Source organism: Bos javanicus, chromosome 10 (assembly GCF_032452875.1).
Source record: "Bos javanicus breed banteng chromosome 10, ARS-OSU_banteng_1.0, whole genome shotgun sequence".
Lineage (NCBI taxonomy): Eukaryota > Metazoa > Chordata > Mammalia > Artiodactyla > Bovidae > Bos > Bos javanicus.
Genome location: NC_083877.1, coordinates 57,121,641 through 57,142,300, shown reverse-complemented (window position 1 = coordinate 57,142,300; position 20,660 = coordinate 57,121,641). Strand labels below are relative to the sequence as shown.

Sequence of the window (20,660 nt, the reverse complement as noted above, 5' to 3'; positions counted from 1 at the left end):
AAGGAGACTGAGGCCCAGAAAGGTTAAATGACTTGACAAGCTCTCAGAGCTAATTAGTATAAGAACCTGTCTCTGGGGCTCTCAATTCTTAATTTAGGCCTATTTTTTTTTTTTTGGTTTTTAAATGTGTTTGGTTTAGTAATTTAAAATGGTGTAGAAATCTATTAAATTAAAAATGACTGTAAATACTTAAATAACTGCCAATTTACTTTTAAAGGTAGTTTTTTGATGTAAGTGACTGATGAATTTGATATCTTCAGGTCCTTTCCTTGTGAACTAAACAGAAATAATACTGAATTTCAATGGGATAAATAGGGGAAAGATGCAATCTCCATAATAATGGTTTTCAATAGACAAATTTAACAGTTTTTAAAGACACCAATCGGAGAAGGCAATGGCACCCCACTCCAGTACTCTTGCCTGGAAAATCCCATGGATAGAGGAGCCTGGTAGGCTGCAGTCCATGGGGTCGCAAAGAGTCAGACACGACTGAGAGGCTTCACTTTCACTTTTCACTTTCATGCTTTGGAGAAGGAAATGGCAACCCACTCCAGTGTTCTTGCCTGGAGAATCCCAGGGATGGGGGAGCCTGATGGGCTGCCATCTATGGGGTCGCACAGAGTCAGACATGATTGAAGTGACTTAGCATAGCATAAAGACACCAATCTCCCAGGGAAATTAATCTCCAATTTTTTGACTTGTCACTCTCATCCTTGGATCATCCCCCCAGGCAAAATATAGGTTTGGGCTTAAGAAGCCATTTTGTGAGGAAGTGAAAAAGAGTGAAAAAGTGTTAGTTGCTCAGTCATGTCTGACTCTTCATGACCTCATGGACTGTAGCCCACCAGGATCCTCTGTTGATGGAAGTCTCCAGGCAAGAATACTGAAGTGGGTAGCCATTCCCTTCTCCAGGCAATCTTCCTGACCCAAGGATAGAACCCAGGTCTCCTGAATTGTAGGCAGATTGTTTATCATCTGAGCCACCAGGGAAGCCCCAAACTTCAAATGCTGTGAAATTTCAATTCATCCTCCTCTTCTGAGTACTCAGAATTAAGCTGTTGTAGGAGGCTAGGACCTATTTATGGATATTACACATATCCATACAATGTAGTCCCAGTAAGCTGATGGTGTATAATCTTAGATGCCTTTACATGCGAATGTAGAAAAACTGAAAAGAGATTAATTTGCAGCTGAAGCTGTTATGCAGCTGTTACGCTCTTCAGAGTGTGCATAACAAGCATGGTGTGTGTAAAGGAATCTGTCCTCACATAAGAGGTAGTCAAAAGCAACTGGGGAGGGAGAAGGACTACTTGGTAGGAAAGGTGTTTGTGTAGTGGCTTCGAAAACCTGAAGTGGAAATTTTCATTCTGGAGTTGTTTACTTCAGAGATCCCCCCTCCCCCACCTCCCCTGCCTTGATCTTCTCTACCCCAAGAATCCATTTACCATTTGAAAATATCTTTTGGTTTAACAGTGTCTGCAGGCTGGCAATAAAAGCTTTCCAAGAAGCATCCCTCTTTTAATGTCAGGATAAAACTCAGGAGCTGCTTATTACTTTGGAGGTGGGGTGGGGGGGGGAGGCTTGAAGGGAGAGGCCTTCAAGTAATTTTGCTAAGAATGCTGACCAAAGGGTACTTTGGTACTCCTGGATCAGGTTTTCCTCCCAGCAATCATTTTAATCAGCACTTCCCCTGTTTAATGAGCTTGTAGTGCCATTACATAATCACCCAGCTCACTGGATTAATGATGAAAAGAGGAACTGATTTTTCCAGTTGCATCATTTGAAGTAAATGTTAACTTTCTTTCTGAGTCCTTAGTTAACCGCATTAGTGTGACAAATATGTCTTTGTCTAGCATAAGTAATTAGAATTTAATCACTTTAACTGCATCTTAATTACCCCAAATGAATTGAAAGGACATTTAATAGCAAAGATTAAATTGCCTTAATGAACGATTTTTGTGACTCCATCAATACTTGAATCGCGCTAGCCACTCCTCTCACGCACTTCACCTGCAGTGAGCACAGGAGTCACTAGGTGGCGCGTTTCGCTCATTTATTTATTTAATTTCCCCATTGATCTGTTTTAGAAGACAACAGGAAAGAAAGTGAAAAGAACAGAGTTTATTATGTTCCTTTGATAACCTCTCTTTGGGACTATGAGGTCATCACCAGATGCAAAAACAAAAGTAGCGATTTCAGAAACTGTCGATTCTGAGGACTCTGGCGAATGCAAAGGGAGATAAGAAACACACGGATAACTGGAAGCTTGCAGTGGTTGAGGGAAACTGTAAGTTACCCTCTGGACGACTGCCAACATATATACAGAGTTTAAGTCAATTTATTATTTTTTAGTGCAGAGTCCTAAAACATGAGTAACAGGCAAGCTTTGGAATAGCAAGACAGGAACTGATGTGAAGCCAAGAAATATAATTGTTGTGCAAGTGCGGATTAGAACACCAATGCCAGAAAATATGGGAGGTTTGGGCCTTTGGGCCCTCCTCCAGGCTGGGTCCCAGTGGACCAGTCCTACCCACAGAACACATCTAATGAGATGGGTCTTGCCCATCAATAATTGTTTAAGTGAACAAATGGATGGGAGACTTGAGTTCCATGGCTAGCTCTGTTACTGCCTCACATTCCCTCTTTCTTCAAAGGAGCAATAAAAGATCTCTCTTATAAGTCTTAATAAAAAAAAGAAAGAAGTTTCCACAAGTATCTCTCTTTGAGCATCCCAGAGGGAAGACACACATTCTCTACTTTCAAGACCTTTATTATGCAGAGACTTTCCAGGTTGGTGTTTATGACAGGGGATCAGACATTTCCACATTCTTGGTCCACTGACCTGGTGAACTTGAGCCCGTAACTGAGGCACAGGGTGAAGGGTAAGGGGGTTCTGGGCTTTGAGCTGAGAAAGTTGAGCACAGGGTCTCAGTGATTTCCAGCTCTGTTACCACAGTTAAGTAATTCAACCTCATTGAACAGAGAAGCCAGAAAATAATGGTAACGACCCCATAAACTAGTGGCTTCTAAACTTTGCCGCACATTAAAATCACATCAGAGCTCTTAAAAATCACAGTGCCCAGGTCATGCCTTAATACTACTAATGCCCAGAATATCTGAGATTTTAGCCAGGAATAATTTTTAAAAAGATCCCTAAATAAGTTCAAAGTATAGCAAGATTTGGGAGCACTGGTACAGGGAGAATTAAATGGTGGCTCAGACGGTAAAGAATCTGTCTATAATGCAGGAGAACTGGGTTTGATCCCTGGGCTGGGAAGATCCCCTGGAGATCCCCATGGCAACCCCCTCCAGTATTCCTGCCTGGAGAATCCCCATGGACAGAAGAGCCTGGCGGGCTACAGTCCATGGGGGTCACAAAGAGTCGGACACGACTGAGCAACTAAGCACAACACATATGTGCCCCGTAGAGTTCCTGACCGATAATAGGTACACAATGGACACAAGCTCCTTCCTTATCAACTGACTTCCTTATCACTTGCTAAGACAAATCTGTGGGTTGAACTTCAGGGTCTTGTTCTGTTCAGCTGTTATCTTATCAAACTATCTCACCTAAAGGAGAGGAAAATTTCTGGAAGTTAATTTGTTTCACCTTTATGATCAGGTTACATCTTTGGGGAGGAATACAATGTGGATGTTTCTACAGCCAGACCCTGTGGTAAAACAAATTTATACGATTGTATCAAAATAATCAGATTGTCCCGGTCATCTAAGCCAATTCTACAATTTCAGAATAAAATTAAGCTTCATTCATATTAGCATACTTGTGTTAAAATAAAAATCTATGCAAATCTATTGATAGAAGACAGGAATGTATGATGATGCATTAAATTAATTCACATTAGAAATCAGGTTTTTCCTTTTTACTAAACTCTATAAGGCTGACACTTTTCAGGAAATGACTTCTCTCAAAGGTGCTTAGCCATCTTATTTAAATACAAACAAAATGAAAACAGTATTTAATTAATACTTGTTGAATCCTTTATCCCAAGTTATAGGAAATCTATACTTTAACTATTATGACTTCAATAAGACCCTCCTTCTGTTGGTATCTTAGATTGAGGACCATTCAAATTTGCCCAGAGTGTGGAAACTTCTGTTTTTATGGGGACTGAAATGAAATTAGAAATTTCTCATCCTGTCCATCTAAGCTCCTTGGTTGACTTAAAATATTAAACTGGTTTTCAACTATTCCAATATATGAAGTTTACAAAGAGCACTAAGCACTGTTACTTGAAGGGAAAGGCTTCTAACTATGTATTTTGAGGAGCAAGACACATGAGAACCTCCTTTTTAATTACCCACTTTCACTAGACTTGAGGATTTTCTTTCTTAAAAGGAAATAAAGAATAAATTTTACCGATATACTCTGCAAGAACTCTTTCTTCTGAGAACTTTGGGTAGCAGCATCTGTTTGATTAGCTGAATTTGCCATGAATGTGGAAATGATGACATCAAAACAGCTCATGTAACAACCTCCTTAAAGACCTCATAGATTAGAGATGACTATAGATTTTCCCCAGCACGGATCAAAGGGACTGAATTGAACGTTTTAGCTTAATGATCCAACCCCTGTCACACCCATAGGGACTCAAATTCCGATTGTATAAGCAGGTGTGCATGTGCACTCAGATGCACGCAGAAAGCTGCTGGGGGGGGGAAGAAAAGATCAACCACCTGATCGATGAGGATAGGTTTGATCTTTTCCATTATTACTTGATTGTGCTCATGGATACTACTGTCAGGGCCTCATGACTTCTAATAAACTTTGAAATATTAGCTGTTAATTTTTGTTTCCTCACCACAACTCTTCAAAGCCATCTTAGCCACTTTTCAAGGGCAAGAGAAACCCAGAGGACAGGACTGACTGGGCCCTGTCCAGGGTCCTGACGCCACACTGAGGCTTCAAGGCTTCAAGGCTGCCAGGCCTCCAAGCGTTCCTTCACGCACCCCACCAGACAGCAAACAAAGAGCTTCAAGCTCAAAGCCTCAGGGCAGCCTTCCAACTCTGGTCAGTTAGCTGTAAGGCGAAACAACAAAACAAAGGGACCGCTAATCCACCCTCCCTACACTCTGAGCCCCAATCTCTGATTTCAGACTGCCAGGGTCACCTTCTCTACTGTGACCCTGATATTCTCAACATTCCAGCAAAAGTATAAATTCCAAACATGCTATCTTGTTTGGAGAGGTTAGAGTTGGGGTATAATTTGGGGGAATGGTGATTTTGTCTCACCAGTGCGGTCATACCCAGGAAGTGGGTAGGACCAAGACAGATCCACTAAGTATCCTTTCCTCCCTCCACTACACTCTACCAATCAAAACAGTTATCCGTTGAAAATCACTAGGACATCAGTGTTCTAAAACAAAGCCTCTTCTCTTCGCATTGGATTGAGGCACCGAGGTTTACTGGGTGCCTGGCCCTGCGACCCGCAGGGGGCGCACGCAGTTACTGGAGCACAGTCTGGAGCACAGTACGATCCCCTAAGCTACTGGGGGAAGGTGAGTCCAGATCGAGGGCATCAGCAAGGGCAGGAGTTTAGCTCCCCACCTGGCACTGAGCGCTGGAAGCTTGAAGATAAAGATGCAGCCTGGGATTTGAGTCGCTCTGCTGCTACAACACAACCTTGCTGTTGTTGGCACAGACTGTCCCAAGTGTCAAGTACAAAACAGCTATGGCAGGATTGGGTTTCTATTGACCCTGATCGCCCTCTGACTTGGGGCTGCGCCCGCTGGTGGGAGAGCCAACCGCCCTAGGAACAAGCCGCAGGGTTTATTGTCTCTGGCGGCCGTGCTCAATGCCCCGACACCAGGTCACCACACAACGACCAGCAGGTCTCCTCTACTCTAGACAAACTATCTGCTGTGATCTTCACCACATGCACACTTAACTCCATGCATTCCCTCTTCTCCTCCCTGGAGTTTGTGCTCCCTAGTGGGGACTGCAAGGGAGAACTATTATCACAAGGCCTCTAGGACTCAGACATGGGCTGGGAGAAAGGTGCACGAAAAGCCGTCTGGTGATCGGACTCCAGAGCCAGACCTGTTCGGCTGGTGTGTCCGGGGTCCCAAACCAACTCCCCGGGAGCAAGGTGACCATTGGGCCTGAGTTGGTCAGGGGACTCTGCCTCTGCCTGACAACTGGCTGCCCCCAGGCCACGCTGGGAGGAGGCTATAAGAAAGCTTTGGAAGAGGCCCTCCTCCCCGGCAGCCAGCCCCCCTCGCCCCCAGGCTGCGAGGCTGACTCGGTCCGCCGCGCCCCACGGGCCCTTTGTTCGCGCCACAGCCGGCTGGGAGCAGCTGCACTGCCGGAGACCCGCGGCGCAGAGACGCCGGCCCGGGCGTGGGGGGAACTAGTCCATTTGGCACCTTCTCCTCCTACTCTTGGGCCCAGGAACCCTTCTGTTCCTGCATTCCGCAGCCCCAGTCCTGGCTTTTCTCCCGGCCTTCGAGGATTCGGAAAGTGGGGTTCCCAGGGCCCAGCATCGCACTCCTTCTGCTTGGCTCCCTTGGTCCAGGGAAATGAGGGGACAGTTGAAGTATCACCCGCTGGGATAAATATTAACAAAAAGCAAATGGACTTGTGCGGGGGCCAGTTATCAATCAACCAGACCGCAAGGCCACTTATGGCAAACATGGCCCAGGTTGGCCTACGGGAGACTTTTCTCATGGCCACCTTCTGGCCAGACTGCCACCCCCTCACCCCCACCCCTGCCCTTGTCCAGGTGGCCCTGAGGCAAGTGCCAGCCTGGAAATAGGAGCAGTCCTGGGTGCTGCAAACCCGTGTGGCTCCCCGGCGCTGCGGTTTGGAGGTTTCTTCACCTCCACCTTCACAGGTTCCTCAAGGCAGGAGTCAGGCACCAGACTCCCGGCCTTGCCCGCTGGTGGGTGTGCACTTGCAGCCACTTATTGCACTGGCAGCTCCCCTAATGTGGCCAGAGTCTTCTGGAATCTTTAATTGGAAACTAATCTCCTTGCGTCTTAATAGGCGACCACGTCAGAGGCGGGCGACCACCCACCCGCACAGCCCAGCCCACTCTCCCCACCTGGGAGAAGACGCAACGTGAACCTAGTTGCACTGCACTTAAATGGGGCAGCAGCAAGTACTACATTGAGGGAACATATATTGATTTTTTAAAGGTAGTTAATTTGGTGAAAATTTCCTCCTGTCTCTTGTCTTCCACCAGCCGATGTAATTTCGTGAAGAGAAAGCTTCTCTCCAAACAGGCTGCCACCTGCCCGGAACCTGGGGTACCAGGAAGGGCACGAAGAAGCGACTCTCCTGCCACCCAGCCAAGGAACCGACCTCGATGGGCCTTGCCTGGAATGGGGCAGAAACGAGTGTGAGGTGGCGGGGGGTGGGGGTGGGGTTGTCTTTGAATGAATGCAAAGGCGAGCAGAACTGCAAGTGGCACCTTCCTCTGTGCATCGGACGGAGCTGGGGGGTGGGGGTCGGCGATGTCCCATAGCTGGGGCCAACATGCCCTGCAATCTGTTTTAAGTCACCTGCAGTCAGAACCGACAAGAGATCATTTGAACGGCCCAGGAATCTGCCCCCCCCCCCTTTTATTTTCCGTAAAAGAAATGTTAACAGGACGGCTCGCTGTTAGTTGGTGTCTTAAAAACAAGTCCTGGTTCTTCCTGCATAATAGGATTGATCCCGGCTGGCTCCGCAAGCACGCTCATCCCAGCCTGCCCCACCCCTTTAATGAAGTTAAAGAAAGGAAAATGGAAGAGACGACTCTCCATCCGGGTCTTAGGATGCAGAGTTCGCTGGGGGTTTGGCGCCAAACGCCTGTTCCGCCGAAGTCTCCGACTTGCCTTCACCACCCCCACCTCACGGAGGAAAAGGCCACGCGCCCCGGCGCAAGGGCTGAGCACGACTCTCTACTGGCTGCTGGGTGCCAGGCAGCGGCCCCTTTGATAACTCGGGTCCCCGAGAGCCCTGGTGGGTACGCTGCCCGCACCTCCCCAGGCCTGCCCACGCAAGGAGGTCAGAGGACGCTCCTGCAGGACAGAGCGCCAGGGCAGGTTGCCAGGGCTCCAGGGTCGTCTCTGAACCTAACTTCTCAGTCAGTCTTTCGAGGGGGAGATAGGAGGCCCTGGGGAAAGAGAGTTCTTGAAGTCCTGAAGAAGCGCCTTCACGAGGTAGGGGGTGTGGAGCGAGTTTTCCTGAGGGGACTTGCTTTCCAGCTGCACCCCCTCCTTGCATTCCCCTAACCCCACTAACCGAGGCTTGTGTGTACACTGCCTGGGTAAAAGGTCCTGAAGCCCGACTCGAGGGTGGCCTGGCGTGCGCGCGTGTGAAAAGGCTACCTTGGGCGCCCGTAGAGGCGAAGCAGTCAGGGAGAGGAATAGCCTTTTCGGCCGTTCCTTCTAGGACTTCAACTGTCCTGGGGTCTCGGTCAACCCATGAGATAGGGGGGCGATCTGGTGGCTGCACACACAACTACAGAATGGAATTGCGGGAGCCCCAGAGGGTACCCGGTCAACCTTTTTTTTTTGCCCCTCCTGTCCCCTTACCCCAGCCTCTCCAAACTTCTGGGCGAAGGCTGCACGAGTCCTCCTGGGGACTTTGCTTGGAGCCTACGAGCGCGGGGTTGGGCTGGAAAACCTGGCGGGGGCAGAGGCTCAGGCGGCGAGGCGCTTTAGCCAGGCCACAAGAGCTCACACGCCAGGAGTGCTTTGAGTCCTCTCCGGCTCCAGTCGCGGCTCGCGGGGACACCGGCACCTGCTCCCCTCTAGCTTCTCATTGGCCCGCACGATGTGGGGGAGGGGGCCCTGGCCTCTCGCTTTGATTTTAGACTGTGAAACGGCTCAGTGCCCCCGGCTCTGAGCGGATTGACTGTCTCTCGTACTCCAGGGACAAATTAATGGAGAACGATCAGTTAATTAACAAACCCTCATTCCGGCTTTTACCTTTTTCTTCGCCAGGACTCAGGCGAGGGCGCCAGGCTAAGATGGGGTGGGGAGCGGCAGCATGTACCCAAGAGTCAATCAACTCAGCCCCGGTCTCATCAAACCGAGTCCACCCTCGGCTCCCCTTGGCTCTACCTCTCCGCTTGTCCTTCGCCCTAGGGGGTGGCTGAATCTGCTTGAAGTCCCCCGTGTGATTCAGGCTGGCGTCACTTGTTCCCTCCGCCAGTCGGCCGGCCAGAGCCTTCCCGGTATCCTTGGCCTAGAGAGGCTGGGGGACCTGGGCGCTGTGTGTATGCAGTATCACCGAGACCTTCCCGCCCAACTCAGAAACACTAGTGCCTCGGGGTTTGGGGCCAGGAGACCTCTTCTCGAAGACTTGTTTTTTTTTTTTCCTCTCACACTCCCACCCCCTGCATGGGGATTCAGACGAAAATTCATGCGGAAGAATAAAACAAAATGAGAAGTACTAAGCGAATCGGCAACAAAAGCGGTCTCTGGGCTCAGCTAGAAGCTCCCTTGTTCCTTGGCCGCCCTCACCTGGACCTTGGCACGGTCTGCCTCCGTCTCAACAGTCGGTCACCCGCTCAAAGTGCGTGCTAAATCTTAGGAAGCATCTGCGCCACACACCCACCGCCGCGGTTCCATAACCTTTTGCTGAAACTCCCAGAGTGCGCTCCCCACTCCTCAGACCCCTGCCCTTCTCCGTGCCACTAGAGTGAGCGCCGGAGGGGGGAGTCAACGCAGCGAGTTCAGATAAACATTGGCAGGCAGCTCCTGCACGCTCCAGCGCAGCGCCCAGGTATGTGCCAGGGATACTGGTTGGCAGCATCTGCGCGCAGTTTCACGTATGCTTCGCCTCTCTTTCCCCAAACCCGAGTGCGAAACCCAGAAGCGACGCACAAATCGTATCCATCCAGGTGTGGGGATTTCTCTCCTCCTATGGTTGTGCGAGCTTCCTGCGCTCTCTCCCAGCACAAATGCGCCCCCGGGATCACCCAGGCCGCGCCGCTCAGCTCCCGGAACCTTCCACAGACCAATGCACTGAGTCCTGGAAGAGGCTGCCTGCTCCCGAGAGCAACGCTCTGGCTCTTCCAGGCCTAGGAACCCCCCTCTCGGTGAAAGAAGGACGGGATGAAGCGTGCACAGAAGGCTATCCTTCCCTGCCTCCTTGGGTCCCTTTAGCTTCCCCAATACCTTATCTGCTCTCGCGCCCAACAAATTGGCGGCTCACCTGCTAAGCGGAGCGCAGACATACGCTGGAATTCCGGCTCCTGCAGCCACTTCCACATTCTCCTGAAGGTCTCCCGGCCGGACTTGAGTTTGCTCCAGGGTTTGGGGTTGCGTAGCAGGTCCGAGAGGGTCCCTTGGGAACGGCAGAGCACCCTCTGCGCGAAGATGGCCTGTGGGATGCTGTAGCGCTTGAGCTCGGTGGTGATACGCTGCGCCACCTCTTTGGTATTGATCTCTTCCATCTGCCCTGAATTACTTCCATTGCTGACCTGCGCACCGGTTACCGAAGGGTTGGGCTCCCGGGCCGTGCCCAGGAGTTGCCCGTGGCCCTGGGCGTTCAGGTGGGCGTGGGGGTGGTGTGGAGGAAGGCCGTTGATGGGAACCATGCCTGCCGAAGTGGGCGTGAGGTGCTGCTCCCCGTGACGACCGAGCATGGCCGGGTGGTGGGCTTCGAAGCCGTTGGGGGTGAGCATTTTGTCGGTGGGCATGGCGGCACCCGGGTGGGCATAGTGTGGGAGCCCTTGCTGGGAGTTGTGGATGCCGCCCAGACCGGAGCCGGAAAGGGGCGAGAGGCTCTGGCCCATGCCGGCCACGTCCTTGTGGTAGGGGGTATAGAGGTTATTCATCGAGGCCAGCCCGCGCTCGTCCCGCATGAGCGTGAAGCTACCGCTCACGTTGCCTGCCAGGCGCTGGTGGTGGTGCGGGTGGTGGTGGTGGTGGTGGTGATGGTGATGGTGGGGGAACTTGTCCGAGACGGTGGAGATGGGCGGCAGCGGCTGCAGAGGGGTTAAGGTGGTGTAGGTGGTGGGCATGCTCATACCTGGGGGAGTCTCGCAGGCCATGGTCATGGTGGGGTGCAGGGGGCCGGCCAGGCTGTGCTCGGGGGCCCGGTGGTGGTGGTGGTAATCGCCGCTCCCGCCGCCGCCGTCCAGCAAGGACGCCATGCCCATGGAGCGCGGGTGCGCCGGGGGCAGGTGGCTGCCGCGGTGCGCCACCGAGCTTCGCGCGTGGGGGCTGCCGCCCAGCAAGTCGGCAGGGGCCGGCACCGGCTCATGGCTCACCCCGTGCAGTTCCCCGATTGCCTCCATGGTCAGCTGCGCGTTCATCGTGATCTGGGCGAGCGGGCGGCGGACACAACATCGATGAGGCCGGGCAGAGGCGGCGAAGGGCGCACGCAGTCCGGTTTTCACATCGGCTGCTGGCGACTGTTGCCTTCCTTCCTTCCTCTCACTGTGGGGCTCTGTCTCCCTCTCAGTGTGTCTCGCCTTTCCTCTTGCCCCCACCTTCCCCTCTGCGTCCTCTCTCTCTCTCTTTTTTTTTTTAATATTAATTTCCAAAAAGGATTCGCGCCGTTGGGCGAGCGCGGTTCCCCCAGCCCTCCCGCCCCTGGCCCCCTCTCGCCCCTCTCCTTCTTAGAATTGTGAGGCCCCCGGCTCCCCTGACGCAGCCCGCGCGCCTTCCGCGGCTGCTGCCTGTCCGTGCCGCTGGCCAGCTCCAGCCATGGCTCGGTTACTGTTGCAGACTCTGTGGCCGCTGTTCCGCCGCCGCCGCCGCCGCCGCCGCGGCCCACCCTCCCGCTAGCCGGGCGCAGCGCGCAGGCGCGCCAATCGGCCCCGCCCCCTCGTCCCCGCGCTCTCGGTCGGTGACGTCCCCGTACAAATGAAGGTGGGGGGCCTCCACGCCTTACCAGCAGCGCCGGGTGGCGGGGAAGCGGCGGGCGCGTGCGAGTGTCTAACGTAGAGCGCGACCTAGGGTTGCTAACCCGCGCCGGGAAACTTGCGTCCCCCTTGGCTCCCTGGCTTGGGTGGGCTCTTCTCCCAGCCCCCGGCCGCACTTGCTGGGCTCGCATCCCGAGTGGCGCACGATGCCTAGAGAGCCATCGCCCCTCTCTCCAGTTGCTGCCTCCCGGTGAAGGTTACCCAGGAGCCTCAGCTGGTGTCATCACTTCTTCCACCCTGGCCTGTTTCCCGGGAGGGCCTTTGAGAGTCCACACTCTCCCAAGCTTCAGGTGTTTGACCTTTTGCCGGGGAGGGGAACAAATATTTCAAAGGCCTTGGTCAACCCAGTGGCTGTTCAGCCGACAATCTCTGTGCTCCCTAATACTTTGCCCACCCTTCCTCTTCCATGCTCTGCGAAGAGGCGCGCTTAGTGCCAAGAGTCCCGGCCGGGCCATACCTCTCTATCCTCAGCCGCCTGGGTCCTTCTCCGGTTCAGCTGATAATTAAGCGGTGCGCCGCTTCGTGAATGACTCGGCGTGTGTGTGTGTGTGTGTGTGTGTGTGTGTGTGTGTGTGTGTGTGTGTGTGTGTGTGTGTGTGTGTGTGTGTGTGTGTGTGTGTGTGTGTGTGTGTGTTGTAAGTGCCCTGGGTGGGTTCCTATGTTAACTCGTATGGGGCCGCAGAGGTTCGTGCTGTTCCTGCGGCTTCTTCATGGCCCTCCTGGTAAAGCACCCAGAGGCCGCTGCTTGCGGAAGGACTGACGCCCGCAGGGTGGACCAGGCGCGCCGGTCTCTGTTTGGCCCGTAGGGACGCCCTCTTCCCGGCGTCCCTGCGAGAGGCCTCCAGATTTGAAAATCAATTCAGCTTCGGGAGTAATTGTTCGCTTTCCACAATCACGCTCCAATCCGGAATCGAACCTGGTCCTTGGGCCTGGCTGGGGACGCGTGGGGAAGCCCCCAGTATGGGACGTATTCCCGGCTGCCACATGCCGGCTTTCTTTCATTTACAAAAGAAAGAAAAAAAAGTCCGTAACAAAAGGCAGAGCGTGTCCGCTTAGGTGCTTTCATCCCTCAGAGAAAGGACAGATGTGTCCATTGTCAGGCCCTTGGCAGTTACGACCCGGTCAGTGCCGAGCCTCAGCCCCGGGCGAGTGGTGGTCACAATGGGGGAACAACTCCTCCAGAGCCTGGGTGTCTATCCGGGCTGGGATATGAAATAAAGTGTTTGTGACCTGAGCAGAGCCGAACTCCAACTGTATTTTCCGATCAGAGCCCACCACTGGTGTCTCTCCTGGGACTGTTCCCAGACCCTAGGAAAGCTCAGGTTGGTTCGGTGCTAGTAGTGGTGGTAGCTGAGTCCCTTAGGCAAAAGCTTGGGCTGGCCTATCCTTGGGGAGGGGGAGGAGGTGGGGAGACTTCCCACCAGCGAAGGCATAAGCAGGCCAACCTCTTTGCCCAGGTCCCTACCACAGCCCAGGAAACATGAAGATCAAGGTAGGTCAAGACCTGTGGGTTCACTCTAGCTGACTTCTTTGAAAGCTATCCTGTTCAGAGATGGGTTAACCTGGTTGGTTTCATCACCACAGACACTCCTATTTTGTCCAAACAATGCCTATGGGGGGTCTATCTCCGTGGACTTAGCATCAACTTGAACAATGAATATTTAGGATTTAAAACCTCCTGAGGGTAAAAGGTCTTTGGGAAACATAGACTGACAAAAAGGAACTCAGAAAACAAAAATTAATTTTAAAATTACTTGTATCTACATGTATCTACATCTATTTATACATACATACATACAAGCATAAAACATATTTTCTGCCTAGTGGATCACAATATGTTGGTGGCAAGCTGAATTATTGGTTTCTTAATGTTTCTGATCTCGTTTCTTACAACACAGAGCATGTAGCTCTTGTATGAGACCAAACAATGGGTTAACATAGAAGGCAGACTTTGAGCTAAACCGTTTGCCTCCCCTTTGCCTTTCCCCCTTCATTCTAATCCTCTTGAAGTGATTGATTTGCCCTTATGACAACTCTGTTCCCAAAAGGCAGTTTGTTAAAAGAAAGAAGTAAATACCACCAAATGCACAAATTGTTCATGGTTTTCTCTTTGTGTAACTAATTAGGGACTTGATCCTAGAAACCTTTCCTCCTTTGAGGCTCCTGGTTGAACCTCTGGAGTCTACCTGAAGAGGGCTGGGATCAGGTGAGCTTAACTCTCCCTCCCCCCACCTTATGAAAGGGGGCCTGGTTCAGTGCTGGTCCCTAAAGGAGGAGCCAAAGTAAAAATCTGGATAAGTATTTATATGGTGGACTAAAGTGTGTTACAGGACTTGCTTGGGGAGGAAATCTCCTTAATTTTTCTTGGTCATTTATGCCTTTTATTTAACCTTCATTTTCCTGGAGTTGACTGAATTACAGTGATTTCTCAGAAACATTTTTATTCTTACTCAATGTCTTGGAAAACTTTCCTGTTACTAAGAATGTATGTTGGGTGGGATGGGCGCTCTTAGGCCTAATTAGGGTGAATGCATATCTATGTGAGTGAGTGTGCATGTGTGTGTATGGGGGGAACCAGAGGACTGGGATAGATTCTTGTCATTTTGTCTCTCTCTGCCCTTCCACCTGCCATTGCCTAGCCTGGCACCCATCCGGTGCACTATGGAGGATTAAAGAGCCCAAGGATGGGTCTCTTGAAATTACCTGATGGGTTTAATGTATGTGATTACAGGATGTGTACAGTTCTATATAATAGCCAAGAAGCTTGAGGGGAGGGCTCATTGTTAGCTGGTTAGATTTTGAGTAGCTGCAGGGAACTTTAAAAAAAAAAAGTCAGTCACTACTCTGTTTCATACACTTATATATTTAAGAAAAAAGGAAACAAGACTATGGACTGGATGCTTGTTGCTGGCAATATTTTCAGTGTGGAAACAAGGATTTCAGACTACTTATTTTGTAGTTGGAGTGCTGCTTGGTGGTGGTCAGGCAGGTCCAATCCTTCCTATGCTAGGTGGGCTAGAGCTTGCCCGATGACCCCAGAAGGCTTAGAAGAGAGAATGAGAATAAAGTCTTTCCTCCAAATGCTGGCCACACAAGGTTCTTTGAGAACCTTCTATCAGTTTCAGAGTTGCTGCTTTAGTGTGCTTTGTAAGTAACAGAGATGTGGCATATGACTCAGTCCCAGTTTTCAGTACCTTTCCAAAGAACTGTTTCCAGCCCCTCTGAGTCATTAAATGTTTACTTCCTGTTTGTAGACAGCACAAACAGCAAAGCTGAGTGTCAGGGTGGATTCCCTCATCCAGGGCTTCATGGCAAGGCTGGTAACTCACCAGCCTTTCTGATGCCTGTAGCAAGTCTAGAATTAAACTCTTGGTGAGGAACCATTTCTTTGGTGTCGGGTAGAGTTAGGCACTTGATAACTGTGGGTGAAGGATTTGATCCTGGGTGCTTCTAGCCAGGTTCTCCTGTCTTCCTCCCACCTCTGCAGATTTTTTTTTTTTTTAATCCAGAAAACTGCTATTGGCTTAGAATAGGAAAAATTCAGAAGAGGGTGGCCTGTAATTCCCTACTGACAACCATTAAAAAAAATTAGTCAGTGGCTTCTCTCCATTTTATGAGGGCCAAGGAAGTGCTAATCAATTATTCTAGCCCTCTTCATCAATCTTTGACCTTCATATACTTCTTATTCATCTGTTGTTAGTTTTTTCCTTTTTAATGTAAATTATGTTTTGCACACTATATATAGTGTGAGTTCACTCTCTCCTTTGTGACATTTCCTACCTACACTTTCCAAATCCGAAAGAGAAGATGCTCTGGTGCAGAGCTCTTTGACAGTTCCTGTTAGTTCAGCAGACTCTGGGTTATAGGAGATGCCCAGGTGGTCCAACATTCCTTTCCCCATTCTTGGGCAATTGGGCCACCGAAAATAAGCTAGAGGCGGCTTTTCCTGGACTTAAATTCATCCCAATGGCTGCCAATTTTGGCTAGGGCTTTTCAAGATCTCTGGCTAAGAGCCCTAAAGGGAGAGGGGCTTCCTGATACCCTGGGGCTTTGGATGGGGTCCAAGGCTCCCAGGTGGAACATACTGTTTTCAAGACCCCGCTATGGATGCAGCCAGCTAGATTCCGGGGCAGGTGACCTTCTCTGGCCAATCCTTCAGTGGATTTTCTTTCCTAGTCTTTGTATTGTTGAAGTATATTACAAAGGAGACCTATCTGGGCTGCAGGTGCAGTGGAGCAATGAATTTACCAGATTTGGGGCAGTGGTAAATGCTCTTGCAGTGCTTCCTTTGTGGGGCTCTATTCCAGGTTAGCCGGCGAGCCCCTGATGTAGAGAACTACAGGGCTGGAGACTGGGGAGGACAGGGAGAAGGGGTCCTTTCACTGGAGCAGATCAAAGCGACCCAAAGTGAGGACAACTCCGAGCAAAAGGGTTGGAGAGAGGGCAAAGTTGGCTCACAATGATCTCCAGGTACACCAAGCTTCAGACCTGGTGGACAGGAAGGATGGAAGTCAAGGGTGGCAGTCCAGCCCAGAATCTGAGGTGGATGGGTGTGGACTAGCCCCCAGAGCCCTGGGCTGATTGCAGTCTCTGCAGCCAGGAGCATGGCCCATTTGGTGAGCTCCTCCGCAGCCTTGCAGTATCACACCGACCCACTGGAGAGCAGCTGCACTTGGGAAGGAAAACTCTTTAAACAAATCATTTTGGTGTCTAATCAATTAGTGTTTGCGAAGTCAAGTACCATAGATTTAACAGAATAATCGTTACTGCCCTTGTCTTTATTTGACCTGCAGACACCTAGAAGATTTAAAAATGAAACGCCGGTGTTGGTGTTCTGGGCTCCCCATTCCTTGCCTGTGCCTCCCGCCCGGGGTTGCGCCTGGCCATGTGTTTTCTTGAGGCTGGGCCGCCTTTTCCCCTCCCAACCTTCATCTTTCCTTTCCCCTTCACAGTTTCTACACATTCCCTTCTTTCTTTGCCCATCCGGCCCTGTTCATCTTGCAAGTCTTGGCCTTCTCATTCCTTCGTCCCTGCGGCTGACAAGAGAACCAGCCTTGGCTGCGTGACTCTTGGGCTCTGGGCAAGCTTCTGCCCCAGCACCATCTGGGCAATGGTGCCCAGAAGTCTTTTCCCCTACAATCCTTACCCTCTAACCCTTTTGCCCCCTTCTGAACCATCCAAGGCCCAAGGGGTCCTGTGCAAGCCCTTTAACATGAGTGGAGCTTGTAAAAGACCTTCACCTTCACTTGCTGGGAACTTCATGTCGCAGGGTCTTGCTCCATAAATGCAGTGACCCAGGGTGCAGGAGAGGGGAATGAGAAAAAAAAAAGCAGAGTGTGTGGTCTTAGAACCCCTCCCCCTCAACTGTGGGGGAGGGGGGGGCAAGGCGCCAGGGCCTGTGGGGAGTGGGCCTGAGGTTGGGTTGGGGTGAGGGGATGACTGGGGACCGTTATGTGGGGGATGTCTGTTGTCTCAGAGGCACACTTCCCAGGGCTGGGCCAGCACCCAGGCTGAGCCAGGACTGGGAGGGTCTCCAGGTGTCTCTCTCCCCAGTTCGTCTCTTTTTTTTCAGGTCTAACTGGTGTGGATGCATGTGGATGTACTTGTGTAGGCACGCCAATGTGCTCCCTGCCAGGCCTCAGACCACCGACTGGGATGTGGGAGTTCCCAGCCTTAGGTCCCAAGCGGGTTGTAGGGATGGTCACCAGGGCCAATAGACCTGGAAGCCGGGCTAGGAGGGTGTGGGAAAATGCCTGGGGCCGGTGAAAAATTTTTGGTGTCAAGAATGCCTCCACCTCTCCAGATAACCCACTCTAATACTCTTGCCTGGAAAATCCCATGGACAGAGGAACCTGGCAGTTCATTAGGTTGCAAAGAGTCAGACGCAACTGAAGTGACTTAGCTTGTACATTTCTGTAGTCACCTACGCAGCTAGAGATTGAACCTGACATACCTGGGTAGTAGATTGGTTAAATAAGCCTGTAATTCTAAAGGAGCGGGAGGAAGAGCAAGCTGGGGTGGAGGGTGCCTTCTTTCTGCACTGCCAGCCCCTGTGGGCTCCCAGATGCCCCTAACTGGACCTGGATGTTCTTGAGCCCCTGGAAGTGCTTTACAGTCCTGAATCTCCAGCACTCACCTGAGAAAGGTTGCTCTCAACAATAGATGATTATAATGTACTTGACTAATGCCTGTATTTCCCTGTTTAACATACATTAATCCAAGTAACAAAAAAAAAAAATCAATATTGCTAACAATATTGCAAACAAATCCTAGTCTCTCTCACACAAACCTTTGTCTGATTCTCAGTCACTTTGACCCGCTTAAATTTTGTTATCTTTCCTAGCCCACTGGTAGCCCCCAGCTAGCCTCGAATCCAGAACTGGCTTTCAATAGTTTTTCTTTAAAAATTCTATTTCCCCCTCCTCCCAGGGGGAGTTGTAGGGGGGAGGACCTGGGACACTCCCTGAGTCCCCTTGAAAACTCTGAGTTTACCTAAAACTTTGTTCCTTCCAGTACCAGTGAATGTCCCAAGTCACTGCCACTGACTTCAGATTTTTTTGTTTTCTCTAACAACCCCTCCCCCTCAAGCCCCCCACAGGGCAGCTCTCTGCTCCTCTGAAAACCCCATATACCTCTCTTCCAGCCAATCTGCCCCCACCCTTACCACCTTTAAACTAATCATAGCCAGTGGTTCTTGGGAGTTTATTGTGATTCTTATTTTGATTACTATTTTTTTTAATTGGTGTTTTCCACCTGGAAGGAACAAACCCGAGGGGCTGGCTAATGAAGGAACTTAGGTTTGCAAAAACACTGTAAATAATTTAGTATTGTATTTCAAGGAAAAAAAAAAATAGCTTTCTTAAATCATCCCTGCAATATAAATTGCAGACTTACAGTATGGTCCTGGTAAGTCTAAATTTTTAAAGGAGCAATATTCAAAGAGACATAGATGTCTGTATTAATTATTTATTCGCCGGTGCCTTCCTTCGTTTCTAACTTATTATTAATTAGGCGCCTCTAGTCTTTCGCAGAGCGCTCCACCGAGCCGGTTGCAGCTTTAAATATGAATTAAAAGCAAATCCAGGCTACTGTAATGCGAAAATTATTCCGTGTCTTGCATGGCAGAGATGAATAGCCGCGTGGATCAATACCGTGAAACTCGGCTCCGAACGACAGGGTTATTGATAGCTTATATTAATGATGTTAATGATGGAAAAAGGAAAACAACGGCCCACCCGACTTAGAAACTTTTTAGCCGCTGAAACCCCGCAATAAAAACGGGAAGGGGGCAGGAATCGGGCTTAAGTGTAATAAGAAAATTATTTATGAAACCGGATAAATGACTTCAGAGCCTTGATGCATTTGAACCTAACGCTCTCGGCTCCTGGCGGCCCCGGCTCCAGCTGGGGAGACCGCGAAAACCCCAAGCAGCGGTGAGCTGGGGGCTGGGGGCGCTCCGCCAGCCTCGGCAGCCTCCGGTTTGCCGCCCGCTTTCCCCTCCGTCCCCGCCGGGAGAGCCCTCTGGGGCGCCGGTCGCAGGCACTTTTGGAAGTGGGATGGGGTAGGCGCTAAGCTGGTTCTCATAGTCCCGGAGGGGACAGTGAGGCGGTCAGCTGGGCTCCGTAGCATGGACTTTGGCCCAATTTCTTCACTGGTTCTCTTGGCAGCTGCTCCCAGAGACTAGTCCAAGGTTTCGGGCTTGAGGAGGACACAAGGCTAACTCCACACTGCTCCCCCTCTCACCCAAGGCTCTTTGAATTCCCCAAATGCAAAAGGGTGGGTGGCTGGTGTCTGAAGGGTGTGTAACACTTAGAATGAAGATAAATTGCTCTAAACAGGGCAGGAAAACTGAGAAAGATGCCCACTCTCTTCCTACATGCCTTAGCGGGTTCTTTACCAGGCACGGGGTTAACTGGGCCTTGGCAGTGAGCGCCGGGCAAGCGAGGGATCTTTGAGGCTGGGTCTTCCGGGTGTGGGGAGTGGAATGAGCACGCAGGTTTGGGCTCCATCCTCCTGCAATCCTGCTTGGACGCCGCTCCCTCCCCCAAGCTGGCCCCAAATATTGACGCACTCTCCCTAGCCGGGGCCGCTGAGTGACCGGGGCGGGAAGGGAAGAGGGGCGGGGAGCGATAGGTTAACTGCTGACCCCAGAGGACCGCGGCAAAGGTCAGAGCCCTAGGGTCACTCGAAGGCCCGAGGTTCCATCCCCTTCCGCAGGGCACAGAACCATCAAGTCCCCTTCCCTTAGCCAGGGTCCTAGGCCCTTGGAAATTGGTGGTGGGGGTGGAGTGGGGTGGTGGTGACCTCTGCCATTCACTGAGGGGGCGGGGGAGGGGGGGTGGCTGGGGGAGTTGGTGGATGGTAGGGTTGCCAATGGGTCCGCGGTCGGCGCTCCCTGAGTCCAGCCTTTTGGATTGGAGTGAGAGTTTCGGGGATTTTAATTTATGCTGGCGACTGTAATTTGTTCTGCATTTCAGGCGGGAGGAGAAACTACCCAGAACTATGGGAAAATTCCCACGTAGTCCACAGAGCAAACAATTCCCTCCAAGGGATGGGGTAATTTTTTTTTTTTTTTTAATTAGGTCTTTTGAAATCTGTTTTTCCTTCTTTTCCTTTCTCCCTCTCCTTCACCATCCTTTTTACTTCTCTTTCCCCGTTTTATTTCTATCTTACCCTCTTCGTCCCGTTTCATTTTCTTCTCCACCTCTTTTCATTTTTTTCCCTTTCTTCCTTCCTCTCTCCAACTCATTCCTTTCTTCTTTGAAGCTTTCTCTCCTC

General features: G+C 50.9%; 1 protein-coding gene across 1 annotated transcript in view; it reads right to left on the bottom strand.

Annotated features, from left to right (window-relative positions):
- Positions 1-11,705, bottom strand: part of ONECUT1 (one cut homeobox 1) — a 39,796-nt gene extending 28,091 nt beyond the window's left edge. The window contains exon 1 of the mRNA XM_061428720.1: positions 10,166-11,705. Coding sequence (XP_061284704.1) covers positions 10,166-11,270 — 1,105 coding nt within the window. The 5' untranslated portion in view covers positions 11,271-11,705. The remainder of the gene's footprint in view (positions 1-10,165) is intronic.
- Positions 11,706-20,660: the final 8,955 nt, after the last annotated feature.